Source organism: Bombus vosnesenskii, unplaced genomic scaffold (genome assembly GCF_011952255.1).
Source record: "Bombus vosnesenskii isolate JDL3184/JDL3185 unplaced genomic scaffold, Bvos_JDL3184-5_v1.1 scf7180000014105, whole genome shotgun sequence".
Lineage (NCBI taxonomy): Eukaryota > Metazoa > Arthropoda > Insecta > Hymenoptera > Apidae > Bombus > Bombus vosnesenskii.
In genome coordinates, this window is record NW_022883371.1 from 2,690,606 (window position 1) to 2,706,101 (window position 15,496).

The 15,496-nt window shown below is 44.1% G+C and overlaps 1 protein-coding gene across 1 annotated transcript in view; it reads left to right on the plus strand.

Moving 5' to 3' along the window:
* LOC117239711 (titin-like) overlaps positions 1–14,897 on the plus strand; it is a 61,750-nt gene extending 46,853 nt beyond the window's left edge. Inside the window, exons 6-7 of the mRNA XM_033505508.1 lie at positions 26–11,564; positions 12,067–14,897. Of these exons, the coding sequence (XP_033361399.1) occupies positions 26–11,564; positions 12,067–12,169 (11,642 nt within the window). The 3' untranslated portion in view covers positions 12,170–14,897. The remainder of the gene's footprint in view (positions 1–25; positions 11,565–12,066) is intronic.
* Positions 14,898–15,496: the final 599 nt, after the last annotated feature.

Sequence of the window (15,496 nt, forward strand, 5' to 3'; positions counted from 1 at the left end):
TATATAAACATTCTTTATTGCATAGAAGAAGATGGACATGGTGGATTCGTTACATTACCTAGAGGTGAGGAATCATCTACCGAGGAACGCGTTCCAGAAACTACAGCTGCAACTGTGACAATAGCTGAGAAAGAAGCACTGCATCCTGAAACAGCAGAAGAGACCTTCCCAGGTTCTGACAACGTCATTCCTCAAGATCACGAAATTGTAACCTCTCAAGCGCCAGTTGAAAACGCGCCGTCTACAGAAGAACCCAAAAAAGAAGAAGTTCCTTCTCTGGAAGAAACCGCTGCTCCAGAAACTCCAACAACTCAAAAAGAAACTGAAGATACTGTAGCAGTGACAGAAGCATCTAGCGCAGCACCAAAATTAACCGAATCTCCCGAGGGAACAAAAGCCGAAGCGACGGAAGCACCATCAGTAGAAGAAAAGGGCGAAGAAGTGGCCACTACACCTGCAGAAGAAACTACTCAAGAAGTCACCGAAATATCAGTTCCAAAAGAAGTACCAGAATCGTCACCAAAACTGGAGACTACACCGCAAGAGGTAACTACGGCAGGAGGGGAAGAAAGACCAGAGGTAGTTACTGAACAAGCAATGCCAGAAGAAACACAAACTGAAAGTAAAGTGCCTGAGGAAGCACAATCTGAATTGCCAAGCGAAGAGAAACCAACGAAAGAAAGTGTGACTGTTTCGGAGAAAGAGCCAAGTGTTACTGAAGAGACAGTACCTACAGAGGAGCATCTAGTGGAGGAAGCTAAGATGCCTACGCAAGCACCAGAGTTTCCAAGCGAAGCACCAGAAGTTCTCAGCGAAGAAAAGGGAGCATCTCCAGTTTATGAAGCAGAAGCGACAACAGTTAAAACATTGGGCGAAGGGGAAGTAACTGAAGCAGTCAAAACGACTAAATCTCCTGCCACTGAATCAGAACAGGGACTGTCTACAGAGGCACCCATTGAAGAGAAACCAGAAGAAGCCGCAACGCCTGAGACTGAAATAACAACTGAGAAATCTATTGAAGAGGTTCCAAGTACAGAACAAGTTCCCCAAAAACCTGAGCAAGTTCTCGAAGAAGAAAAGGAGAAACCAATGGAAGTGAGCACGGAGCAATTACCTACAGAAGTGCCTGCAGCGCCGGTAGAACACGGTATAGAAGCAATACCTACAGAAGTTCCAGTGGAACAGAAAACAGAACTACCAATATTTGGACACAAGGTTCCTGAAATGCCTGGTCTGGCTCCCAAGAAGGAAGATATGATTCCTCCTGAAGTACCGGAAACTAGTGAGCATCCAGTTGTAACAGAAGAGTACCACATGGAAGAGGGAACTCCTGTAATTCCAGAACGTGGTCCACCAGGTATCTCGATTACGGAACGTGTACCAGAGAGCAAGGCAGAAGATAAGGATGCAGTAACCGAAATTTACGTTACGGAAGGTTATGTTGACATGAAGCCACCAGAATTCCATGTACCAAGCAGTCTCGTAACTGAAGCACCTGAGCAGAAAGGTTCGTCCATGTATGTACCTACAATTCACGAAACAACAATTGCTCCTAAACAAGAAGCTGTTCCTATAGAAGAAGGAACTACAGTGGAAGCGCAATTGCCCGAAGAAGCGCCTTCGTCCACTTCGATTGCGCCAGAGAAGGCTATAGAAGGTGTTCCTCCGGTTACGGAAGCTGGTGAAGTTCCGGGTGAAGAGAAAGAGGTAGCAGAAGCTGCTGCGAAAGGCACTGAATCTAGCCCTGCAACAGAGATTTCAACATCAGCCCCGGAAATTCCAGAGGAAGTACCACAAGAAACTGAACGACCTAGTTTGCCAGAGGAACAAAGTACGGAGACATCGTCTTCCGAAGTTTCACCGGCAAAAGAGTCTTCTGAAGAACGGGAGTCACCGACAAAGGGACTGACTATCGAAGAATCTGGAGAAACCTCTTCCGAAGAAGTGAACGATTCAAGTGAAGAAATTACTGCTTCCAAAGAGAAACCGGCTGAAGAAGCCGAGAAAGCACCTCAAGAACACGTATTTGAAATATCGGTTCCAACTCCAGCTATAACAGAAGAATATCCAACTGAGCAACCAGCCATCGAAGAGCAAACCGTAGAAACTGAGAAAATAAGTACAGAAGTCAACGCAGTTCCAGAGGAGAAACCTGCTACAGAACAAGAAGAACAAGGTACTGTTGCGCCGGGAGAAGCTTTGCCAAGCGAAAAGCCTGGTATAATTTCGGGAGCTCATGAAGAACAGGCTACTGAGAAACCAATTACTGAAGAGGAATCTCCAGTTACTAAGGAAGCTGAGGACAAAACAATAAGTATAACACAAATACCCCCCAGCGAAGGTGAGCGACCTGAAGCAAGTGAAAAACCTGTCGTTGAAGAAATGCCAAAAGAAACAACGATTTCAGAACTCGAAGGTTCACCAGTAACTCAGGAAACGACGGAGGCTGAAGAACCAACGGAAGGCACTCTAACAATTACGGGTCACCCAACCATGGAGCCAGAAGAACAGAAAACAGAAGCACCAGAGGTTAGTGAACAACCAGCTCCTGAACAAACTGAAGCACCGATAACCAAAGAAACATCATCTGAAGGAATAGTGCAAGAAGAACAAAAAACGGAGCAGCCAACGAAGGAAGAGGGTCCAACTGAAGGACCAGTGACTCCATCTCCGACAGAGGAATCAATGACTGAAGAATTAGCAAAGGAAGGAACACAAATTCCTATAGAGGCGCATCAGCCAACTAAACCTCCTATTACTGAACGTAAAGAAGATGAAATGGGTGCAGAAAAGTTGCCTGAGCTGGAAAAAGGCGTTCAGAAGCCATCTCTTGAAGAAGAGAAGCCAACTGGAAAGCCTATAGAAGAAGAAGAAACTGCTGTGGCAGGAGAAGCTCAAATAACTGAAAAACCCCTTGAAGATCATAAACCTGCTGAGAAACAACCAATCGAGGGATCCGCAGAAGGAGAACAACCAGCGGAAGAAGAGAAACCAGCTGAAGAATCTGTTGAACAAAAACCTGAAGAAGAAGAGAAGGCAAGTGAAGAAAAACCAGAGGAAGAAGGAAAGACAGTGGAAGAGGAGAAACCAACAGAAAGTTCTATTGAGGAGGAGAAACCAACTGAAGGACCTACCCTAGAGAAAAAACCACCTGAAGAGAACGTTGCAGAGGAGAAACCAACCGTGGGTCCTATTGCAGAGGAAAAATCAACTGAAGGACCTGCTGCAGGAGAGAAACCAACTGAAGGACCTGTTGCAGAGGAAAAACCAACTGAAGAAGCTGTTGTCGAGGAGAAACCAACTGAAGGTCCCGTTGCAGAGGAAGTACCAACTGAAGGACCTGTTGCAGAGGAAAAACCAACTGAAGAAGCTGTTGTCGAGGAGAAACCAACTGAAGGTCGCGTTGCAGAGGAAGTACCAACTGAAGGACCTGTTGCAGAGGAAAAACCAACTGAAGGACTTGTTGCAGAGGAAAAGCCAACTGAAGGACCTGTTGCAGAGGAAAAGCCAACTGAAGGACCTGTTGCAGAAGAAAAACCAACTGAAGGACCTGCTGTAGAAGAAAAACCAACTGAAGAGCCTGTTGCAGAGGGAAAACACACTGAAGCACCTGCTACAGAAGAGAAACAAACTGAAGGACCTGCTGTAGAGGAGAAACCAACTGAAGGACCTGTTGCAGAGGAAAAACCAACTGAAGGGGCTGTTGCAGAGGAGAAACCATCTGAAGCGCCTGTTGCAGGGGAGAAACCAACTGAAGGACCTGCTGTAGAGGAAAAACCAACTGAAGGACCTGTTGCAGAGGAGAAACCATCTGAAGGGCCTGTTGCAGAGGAGAAACCATCTGAAGGGCCTGTTGCAGAGGAAAAACCAACTGAAGAAGCTGTTGTCGAGGAAAAACCAGCTGAAGGACTTGCTGTAGAAGAAAAACCAACTGAAGGACCTGCTGCAGAGGAGAAACCAACTGAAGAACCTGCTGCAGGGGAGAAACCAACTGAAGGACCTACTGGAGAGGAAAAACCAACTGAAGGACCTACTGTAGAGGAAAAACGAACTGAAGGACCTGTTGCAGAGGAGAGACCAACTGAAGGACCTACTGTAGAGAAGAAACTAACTGAAGGTCCAGTTGCAGAGGAAAAACCAACTGAAGGACCTGTTGCGGAGGAGAAACCAACTGAAGGTCCTGGTGTAGAGGAGAAACCAACTGAAGGTCCTGGTGTAGAGGAGAAACCAACTGAAGGACCTGTTGCGGAGGAGAAACCAACTGAAGGTCCTGGTGTAGAGGAGAAACCAACTGAAGGTCCTGGTGTAGAGGAGAAACCAACTGAAGGACCTGCTGAAGAGGAAAAACCAACTGAAGGACCTGTTGCAGAGGAGAGACCAACTGAAGGACCTGCTGAAGAGGAAAAACCAACTGAAGGACCTGTTGCAGAGGAGAGACCAACTGAAGGAACTACTGTAGAGGAAATACCAACTCAAGGACCTACTATAGAGGAAAAACCAACTGAAGGACCTGTTGCGGAGGAGAAACCAACTGAAGGTCCTGGTGTGGAGGAGAAACCAACTGAAGGTCCTGGTGTAGAGGAGAAACCAACTGAAGGTCCTGGTGTAGAGGAGAAACCAACTGAAGGATCTGCTGGAGAGGAAAAACCAACTGAAGGACCTGTTGCAGAGGAGAGACCAACTGAAGGAACTACTGTAGAGGAAATACCAACTGAAGGACCTACTATAGAGGAAAAACCAACTGAAGGACCTACTGTAGAAGAAAAACCAACTGAAGGACCTGTTGCGGAGGAGAAACCAACTGAAGGTCCTGGTGTAGAGGAGAAACCAACTGAAGGTCCTGGTGTAGAGGAGAAACCAACTGAAGGATCTGCTGGAGAGGAAAAACCAACTGAAGGACCTGTTGCAGAGGAGAGACCAACTGAAGGAACTACTGTAGAGGAAATACCAACTCAAGGACCTACTATAGAGGAAAAACCAACTGAAGGACCTGTTGCGGAGGAGAAACCAACTGAAGGTCCTGGTGTGGAGGAGAAACCAACTGAAGGTCCTGGTGTAGAGGAGAAACCAACTGAAGGTCCTGGTGTAGAGGAGAAACCAACTGAAGGATCTGCTGGAGAGGAAAAACCAACTGAAGGACCTGTTGTGGAGGAGAAACCAACCGAAGGGCCTATTGCAGAGGAGAAACCAACTGAAGGACCTGCTGCAGGGGAGAAACCAACTGAAGGACCTGTTGTAGTGGAAGAACCAACTGAAGGACCTACTGTAGAGGAAAAACCATCTGAAGGGCCTGTTGCAGTGGAGAAACCAACTGAAGGACCTGCTGCAGAGGAGAAACCAACTGAAGGGCCTGCTGCAGAGGAGAAAGCAACTGAAGGACCTGTTGTAGAGGAAAAACCAACTGAAGGGCTTGTTGTAGAGGAAAAGCCAACTGAAGCACCTGTCGCAGGAGAAAAGCCAACTGACGGACCTGCTGTAGAGGAAAAACCATCTGAAGGGCCTGTTACAGAGGAGAAACCAACTGAAGGACCTGCTGTAGAGGAAAAAGTAACTGAAGGACCTGTTGCAGAGAAAAAGCCAACTGAAGGACCTATTTCAGAGGAAAATCAAACTGAAGGGGTTGTAGAAGAGAAACCAAGTGAAGCCACTCCTTCTCAGGAAACTGTACCAGTATCTGTAGAAATTCCAACTGAAATTCCAATCGAAAAGAAACCTTTTGAAACTCCTGAAACAGCACCTACGGAAGTTCCTAGTGTAGAAGAAAGTTCTAGTTCGTCTGCTCCGAAAGAGGTACCTGAAGTGTTGACAGAACTTCCAGAACAAAGTTCAGAAGCTGCCATCACCACAGCTACGGAAGAAGTTTCGCACACCGAGGAAGCACAAACAGTGAGTAGTATGTCACAAGAGCAAACAACTAAAAGTCCCACTATTCACGAAGGAGCTTCTACGGAATCAACTATACAATCTTCAGAGCAGCCTACCGAGGAAGAAAAACTACCAGAAGGAGTCACTCAAAAACCAGAATTACCTGCTGAAGCATCAACAGCAACTATTCAAAGTGAAACAACCGAGCAAGAAGCTAAAGTGCCTGAGGTTGGTATCATGACTGAAACCCCTGAAGTCTCACCGGTTGAACCTGGGGCTGTTAAGACAACAGCAGCACCACCTGAAGAAACGAAATTACCAGAAGAGGAACAGAAAGTATCTATTCCAGAAGAAGCTCAAACTGAAACTCCATTGAAAGAAGAGGGAACGACTCAAGCTTCTCAAAAGAAGGAATCAGAGGCTCCTATTACAGAAGAAAAAGTTCCAGGTGTATCGCTTGCAACACCCAAAGAAGAAGAAATTCAGGAGACCACACCTTATGCAGAAATAGCGCCGAAGGCTACAACTGAACAAATAGCCGAACAATCCACTCTAGCTGAAACAATTCCAGAAAAAGGACTATCCACAGAAGCTCCTTATATACCACCAGCAATTCCAGGAGAAGGCAATTGTCTCGTCGAAGGACAATCTTACAGCAACAACTCTATAATTCCTCCAGCCAATCCTTGTCAGCTTCAATGTCGTTGCATCAGTAGCATCATTCAATGCGACCTTGTTCAATGCCCACCGCCTCCCAATCATTTATCGAACTGTATGCCAATTTATACTAGCAAGGATGCCTGCTGCCCGATGTACACCTGTGACTCGACGCCTACAGCAGGATTAGAGTCCGATAATCATATGATCGAACACGAAACGCCTAAATACGAAGAGGAACAGAAAACTGTATCACCGACAGCTGAAGTTCCAGTGAAGGAAGGCACAACGGAAGCTATCAGGGAACATTCGACTATGGCACCAGAAATGCACATATCCCATGAAGAAACGACTGAACAGACACATGCACCTGGTTTCTCCGAAGAAAAGCAAACGACGCCGAAATCTGAACACGTACAAACGGCTACCGTTGGAGAAGCTGCAAAAGAACCTGAAGAACAAACTCTTAGTCCAGTATCTCCACAGATAGAGTCTTCTAGTCAAATACCTCCAGGGGAAGCGAAAGAAACTTCACCAGAAGTATTAAGCACTCCTATGAAAATCCCAGAGGAACAGGTAACCAAGATTCCATCTACGGAACAGCCGATCGAAGGGCAGGCTCCTGAAGAGCAACCTTCAAGTACTGCTGCGAGTGGGGAACAGACAGTTGTAACGACAGAAGGAGTCCAAGAAGAACAAACTTCTGTTGGAATTGAAAAGGAAGCTTCTACCACGATAAGGCCAACGGCTGAACAACCATCTATTCCATCTGCTGAAGAAGGAGAAAAATCTGTAGAAGGCGAAGAACAAATAACTGTTTCACCTGCAGTTTCAGAAGAAGGTATAAGCAAGGAACCTGAAGTACCAAGCTCTTCCATATTGCCAGAGGTTGCAATGACGGAAGGTCAACCTTCAGCGAATGTTGAAACTCAAGGACCACTAGAAGAAGGCACTACTGTGGGCCCAGAATCGGTAACACAGCCCGAAGAAGAAGGAGTAAAGGAAACTAAGCCAGCTGAAGAGGAAAAACTTGCTCAACCTGAACAACCTACTACAGAAGGTGGATTACAGACAGTCCAACCTGGTGAAGCAGAATCTGAAAAAACATCCATACCACCTGTTGAAGTGTCTACTTCACAAGAAGGTGTAACAACAGGCGAAGAACATGAAGTGAGTCATGTAGAACAAGGAACTGTTAAACCAACTGAAGGTGAAACACCCGTAACGGCAGAAATGGAAATGACTGCGCCTAGTGTGACTAAAGAAGGACCAAGTAACACAGAAGCACTCGAAGAAGGAATAACCACGCCGTCAATCATGGGTGCAGAAACTACAAGGGAACCAGAAACTGTTTCAGAAACTACTCCGGAAGAAGAACATGCCGTACCCGAAAGAACTGAACAACCTTTGATACCTACTACTTTAGCAGAAGACGGAATTAAGGAAACTGTAGTTAAGATGACTACGACAACACCCGAAGAGCAACCTGTGAAGTTACCCGAAGAACAGTTACCAAGTTCTACCGAAGCTGCTGAGGTAAGCACTGAGCAACCCTCAACATCCACTAAAACGGAGGAAACGGCAGAAAAAGAGGGGGTCACTGAAGAACAACTAAATATCGTTAAAATGAAACCTGAACAGGAAACTACACCGCTACGTGAGGAGCAACAACCTGAAGTAACACCAGCAGTGAAAGAAACAGCAGGATCTGTTTCACCTGTTGCAGAGGAAACTACACCATCGTCGGAAGCTACGCAATCTCCTGTATCTCAGGAAACTATTACAGAAGCAACACCTGAAGCTAGTACAGTGAGAACAGCTCCTGAATTGACTTCTCCTCAAACACAAACCGAACAACCTTCAATGGAGAAGGAAACTGGGGCACCTGCTACTGAAGAAGTGACTACAGAAGGAATTAAGGAACAACCTATTGAACCAGAGGAGCAACCGGGTACTGAAAAAATAAATATAGCTCCCGTTGGAGGTGAAGTGCCTGAAATTACAGAGCCAACTGAAGTTCCAGAAGAGGTAACAAAGAAAGAAGAGCAAGTGACAGAATCTGTGGTACCATCTGAGGAAACTACAATACCAGTTGTAACTGTGGGAGAACAGAAACATGAAGAGGGAACTGAGGAACCAATTGTAAAAGAAGGTGTGACACCTGCAGGCACGACCAAAATGCCTGATATGGTAGGTGAAGGAATCACAGCTACAAGAAAAGAACAACCTAGTGCAACACTACCTCCAGTTGTGGAAATCAGTTCCACAGTAGCACCAGAAGAAATTCCAATTTTGCCAGAACAGACAACGGAGGGGCAGAAACCTCTAACAGAGGGTGTAACAGAAGAGAAGGGTACGACTGTGCCGAGTGAAATGGGTTCAATTCCTGAAGAACAATCTTCTGTGACGGAAGAAAAACCGGAAGAAGAAATGACGCAGAAGACTGGTGTACCATCTGTAGAAGAAGCAACAGGCAAACCAGTGGAAGAAGCAGCAACGGGCAAACCAGCGGAAGAAGCAGCAACGGGAAAACCAGCGGAAGAAGCAGCAACGGGCAAACCAGCAGAAGAAGCAGCAACGGGCAAACCAGTCGTAGAAGAAGCAACAGGCAAACCAGTTGAAGAAGAAGCAACAGGCAAACCAGCGGAAGAAGTAGCAACGGGAAAACCAATGGAAGAAGAACAGACGCCTGTTGAAGAGCAAACAACTCCAGTAGAGGAAATCGTAAAGGTAACTGAAGTTGTTTCTAAGGCACCTGCCGAGGTTGGTTCTACTGAAATACCAGTGAAGATAGCGACTGAAGAAACAACAGAACAAGGACTATCTGCGATACCAGAAAAAGCACTTCCTACCGAAGGACCAGTGCAAGCTGCTGAAGGTCCTGTGCAAGCTACCGAAGGACCGGTGCAAGCTACTGAAGGTCCGCAAGTTCCCCTTCAAGCACATGAAGAAGAATATTCGACCGAAGCTCCCGAAAACGTAACTCCTGCAGGAGAAGTCCCGACACCAGAAGTTCCAGAGAAAGAGATTCCAACTGCAGTACCAGAAGAAGCAATTACTACCGAGGCAGCAGAGAAAGAACTTCCTAGCGAAGTTCCAGAGGTAGCTCAACCTACCAGAGCACCAGAAGAGGTTCTTCCAGAAAAGGAGAAACCGACCGAGACAACAGGGAATGCTCTTCCTGAAGAAGAGAAGCCTAGCGAGGTAACTGAAAAGACACTTTCTGAAGAAAAGAAACCCGCTGAAGTAACTGAGGAGATTCCTGAAGAAGGAAAGCCAGTCGAAGCTGAACAGCAAACAGTTGAATCCGAAAAAGAAGTTCCTCAAACTACTGAAAGTATTTCATTCCAAGAACAATTCCCTGAATTAGTATCAAGTTTGACTAAAATTCCTCAAGTTGAAGAACACACAACTAAGCTTCCTATCACTGCCGAAGAAGAATTATCACAATCAACTACACCAGTAGCTAAAGCTGAAGCAACATCTCTTCAAGAAGGAGAAGTTCCAGTGTCTCCAGTTGAAGCTACGGAAGCTACAACAAAGGAAGCTGAACCAAGTCAACCTTCAGAGGAAACACAGCCTGCGGTAACAGAAGCACAGCCTGCTGTAACAGAAGCACAACCTGCTGTAACAGAAGCACAACCTGCTGTAACAGAAGCACAGCCTGCTGTAACAGAAGCACAGCCTGCTGTAACGGAAGCACAGCCTGCGGTAACAGAAGCACAGCCTACCGTAACGGAAGCACAGCCTACCGTAACGGAAGCACAGCCTGCTGTAACAGAAGCGCAGCCTGCGGTAACAGAAGCGCAGCCTGCGGTAACAGAAGCGCAGCCTGCGGTAACAGAAGCGCAGCCTGCGGTAACAGAAGCGCAGCCTGCGGTATCAGAAGCACAGCCTGCGGTAACAGAAGCGCAGCCTGCGGTAACAGAAGCACAACCTGCGGTAACAGAAGCACAACCTGCGGTAACGGAAACACAGCCTGCGGTAACAGAAGCGCAGCCTGCGGTAACAGAAGCACAGCCTGCGGTATCAGAAGCACAGCCTGCGGCAACAGAAGCGCAGCCTGCGGTAACAGAAGCACAACCTGCGGTAACAGAAGCACAACCTGCGGTAACGGAAACACAGCCTGGCATTCCAGAAGCACAACCTCCTACCAAACCAGCAATCGAAACTTCAACACAAGAAGCAGAAGAACGCCCAGGAACTGAAAAGGCTCCTGAGGAAGAGCACGCAGTTTCAGTGTCAACGGAACAGTCTCAAGAAAAGAGTACAATTGAACCACCGCTTCCTGAAGAGCACAAAGAAGGAGAAACTCACGAGCTGCCAACGGAACCATCGGTTGAATCAGCCGAGGAAGAAGAAGAAGAGGTAGAAGAAGCTGCATTGCCGGAAGCTCCATCGACAACCGAGAAAGAAGAGCCATCTGAAGGTCAACTACCTAGTGGATTTGGCGAGCATCTTCCACCAGTGAATCACACATTTGAAACCACTGAACGACCTGTACAACCAAGTCTATACGAACGACCTACGAGTACTCTAGCTCCGCAAGTTCCTGAATATCCTGATCAATCGGTAACTGGAGAAGACAATCCACACTTCCCTCCACATGGTGGCAGTTACTTGAGTCCCGACGAAGATTATGACGAAGATGATCAAGCTATTTACGGACCAGGAACTTGCCGATATGGCGGCAAAGTTTATGTCTCGGCGCAACAAATTCCAAGAGATGACCCATGCGACTTCTGCTTCTGCTTCAGAAGCGACATCATTTGTCTGCAACAAAGCTGTCCACCGCCGATCCCAGGTTGTCACGAGGAACCGATCAGTGGATTCTGTTGTCCAAGATACGAGTGTCCTGTGTCAATGGCCACGTCGCTTAATATCACCACAACGACAACCACGACGACAACCACGTTGCCACCGCACTTCCACGCTCATGCATATAAGGGAGCTGCGAAACGAAGCGGCTGTCAAATTCGCGGACAAGCGTATCGTGTTGGAGAAATTATTAGGTCCGCATCAGGACCTTGCCTTCAGTGCACGTAAGTTTAAAGTCTCTTTTTAAGTAATCATTATCATTTAAGGCTACTGTGTGTAAGTTATACTCAATAGGAATTACATATATCCCAAAAATATTATATTTTAATCAAATTCTATGTCATGTTCTAAACCGTATGTTTGCGGCTAGATTCTTTAGGAATCAAGTGACATACTGGCATGATATTAAATTATACTTCCTATTTAAAAATAACTACATCCGAAAACTCTACATTCTAACTATAGCAATATATGGCATCAAATGGTCCAACTACCAATCACTATCAAAAGTAAAAAAGCCACGAGCGAAATACTCATTGTCTTATAAAAAATTGTCCTCAAACCAGTAGTTTATCTCGAGCATATTCACAATCCCTGATTTTCAATGTAATCGTATCACGAAGAGTAATCTAATGAAAGTCTAATTGTTTTATAATCCGTGAATAATGAGAATTTTGCAATAGGCGTGACAATAATATTAATGAAACGAACGATTTTGAATTTCAGTTGCGGTGGTGATGGCAACATGAAATGTGATCCACGAGTGTGTAGTCCGGAGCCGATGTTGAGGCAAATGATCGCAGCAGCTACGGCCAGAAGGAGGAGATGAGCCGACCAACACGATCCCGGGGATCCGTCGAACAAACATACGCACAAGGAAGTCTAGAGCAGGATCAGTGTTGTATAAAAGTGAATTAAAAATATTCTAAACTATCTAAATGTCGCGGAAACACAGACTGTAATGTGCTTCGGCGATCACGAACTGAGTGGCCAAAACCGTAAACGTTTATATTATAATATTATATTATGTTATATAAAGAGAAAAAAAAGAGAGAAAGAATGAGATAGAGATAGGAATAGAGAACGAGAGAGAGAGTGAGAGAGAGCGCGAGAGAGGGAGAGATCGATGAGCACGTGTAATGGAAGGGACTAAAGGAACAAAAAAGAAAGAAACGAAGAATTTAGCTATGTAAAACAAGGCTCGTTTTTAGTGCCAAACGTGAAACAGAAACAAGCAAACCAGTGGAACGAAAAGGGATATTAGTGGAGAAATATTTCGTGATAGTTCCATGTCTTACGCCATTATCTTTTTTCTTTTTTTTTACACGTAAAAACGATGGTTATAAAGGAAGAGAAAAAGCGATTAATGAAAAAAAAGTTGCTGAACGTACGAGACTTATGACTGTGCCTTCGTCAGTGCCGACAACAGCGGCACTAAACTTTCGTTCCGTGACAGCCAGACACGGCGCTAATTTTAGCCACGATCATCGTCGTTGAAGCTTGATATTCTCGAGGAATCGTCGTTAGGAATTAAATGTGGTGATGGGATACAAACGATAAATGCGTTTCAATCGAACGCGACCAAAAAAAGAAATAAATAGATAAAAAAGCGAAGAAAATATACGAACCTTGGTACATACGAAACGATTTCCTATACAGTGACATTGTAACAGCAATATCAGAGATTGTACGAGGGATAACCACGAGATCTTTTTCTTAGCGTAAAGCCTTGTTGATTTCCCGCGTACGATCGAATGCGTGAGAATTCGATTCACGCGACAAGAAATGTAAGCGCCACGTAGCACATTGCTCTTGTAATACCACTGTAAAAACTTGAACAACGATGATCCAAGGCGATCTGCCGTACGATCGCGATAGATCCAAATCGTTTCATGGCTGACACGCGTCGTGCGCTAACGATCAGTCCACATCTACTCACGTCTGCTGACGTTCACGCGTGTTCGAATGCGATCGATAAGATACTAGAAATATCAACGCCGCAGATCCATGACAAACTTCCCAGTCAATAATTTCTTCCAACTATTTTTTACGCAACAACATTCCTCTATAGAATTTTTATAATATCCTTCGTCTTCCTATAAATCACGAACGCGATAATACACCGAATGTATAGAGTTGGTGGGAAAGACGTATTAAAATTATAAAATCCACTAACCATTAAAATTTAAACACACCATGTCAACTGAAAATTATTTCTTGCGATATATTTCAAAAAGTTTTTACAATATGCATATAATTTAGAATATAGATTCCAGACATACGTAACTTGTTATTCTTTTGATACATAAATTTGAAATATCATTTTATAATGTTTAGAGTTTGAGATTCAAGGCGACGTCAGTCGTCGTTTAATATATCGATTCCACCAATTGTACATACGAATAAATTCTTTTCCTTATCGCGATAGATCCGTGTAATAAGCTAAGATCGTATTCAAGCACGCGCGCCTGTATGTGTGCGTGCGTCTGTGTGCATGGTACATTTATATGTTTTAAAGATAAAATGAAAAGAAAGAAAAAGCCACAAAGACAAGACGAAAGGTACGCGTATCTCAAAGCTCAAACAGCGGCTCGCGCGGAGGACCGAACGCGAATTTGCTTCTCCGGCGAGCTGGCGTCATTATACATATATATATATAAATATATATATAAATATAAATATATACATTTATACGATTCTTTATACACACTGTACCCCCTAAAATAATAACACTTAACGATGTTCTATACGTTTGTATGAAAGCATATTAATTATATCTATACGATGATTGTTCTTCGTTCTCTAGTCTCAAAGTGTCGCGGGGATTGTGGTTCTACGATATAACGTGTCCACCACTTCACTCCTGCGATTTATCCGTAAACAGTCAATTAGAATTTGATACCCATTTTACTAAGCCATACCGCGTGGAAAACACCCGAGGAACAAGCGGAAAGTGTTCGTTCACATATACAAGGAGTCGAATGTGGAACACATTGTCAGAAACGCTTTGAGACTCCGGAACTTGGGGCCGTTTAGGTGTAATAGAACGAACGCTATTATTATCACAGAAAGTACCGCGCAAGATAGCTGTCCCTGTAATTTATAATACGAACGATAGACCACACGTATTAAAGTTCTGTCTTCCTGAAAAAATTCTGTCTTCAAGCGAATCCCGTCGAATACTTTTCTGTATATGCGTTCGTTAATTCAGCTCGTAATTTTCGCGGACAAACAATCGAACGTGAAACATTCGCGAGTAAACGCGGTCTGAAAAACGCGAGTATGAATAGGGAAGAAATTTCTGCCGGAAGGAATTAGGAGAACGTAGTGTAACCATAGTGCTTCCAATGGCAACTCGATCGTGATATAAATGGCCATATTATTACTGTCACTGTCTCGAAGATTATCTTTACATACGTAAACACATCCGATAATAAAGTTAAAATACATAGAATTCACGAAAACCTTCTTTATATCTAAACTGTCTATGCGTCGATTTAGTCCAAAGACAAATATTTAAGGAGCATTTAAAATAAAGTAGAATCTTTGTACATGAACCAATGCATGACTAATGAGATTAAACATTCAAAATGAACGATTTGGTTGGTGATGTAGAATCCAGGTTGGTCGATTGACACGTTCAATGCATATCTGAATTGACCTACTTTTACAATATGTACATAAGGGAATTGTACGTTTTTTAAGATATTTTCCTAATAATTCATATTAAGCAAATACTTGAATTTTACGATATAGAAATAGATTTTCTAAAATAATTATTTGTGTATAATAGTTATATGAGAAAAGAAATCATGTTAAAAGTCACAAAATTTGGAAAAAATTTTTTTGGGATAGTCTCGCGAAGAACACATACATAAAGTTTTATGATACCGAAATAGGACTGAAATGAAAATGATTCATTAGCATATGGCATTACAGGTAGTGGAAATTGAATCATCAATGAACGTATTAATGATATATTTTTTATAATTAAAACACGGTCGGGTGGCCACTTTGCGCTATCTATTCAAGGAATGAAAGTTTTTATTGCTATTCATAAATGCAGTCCATTAGGATAGTACGATAGCACAATATCTTTCTATAAAAAAGTTGAAGCTAACAGAACTCGACAATCTTCAAATATAATTTCCCCTGC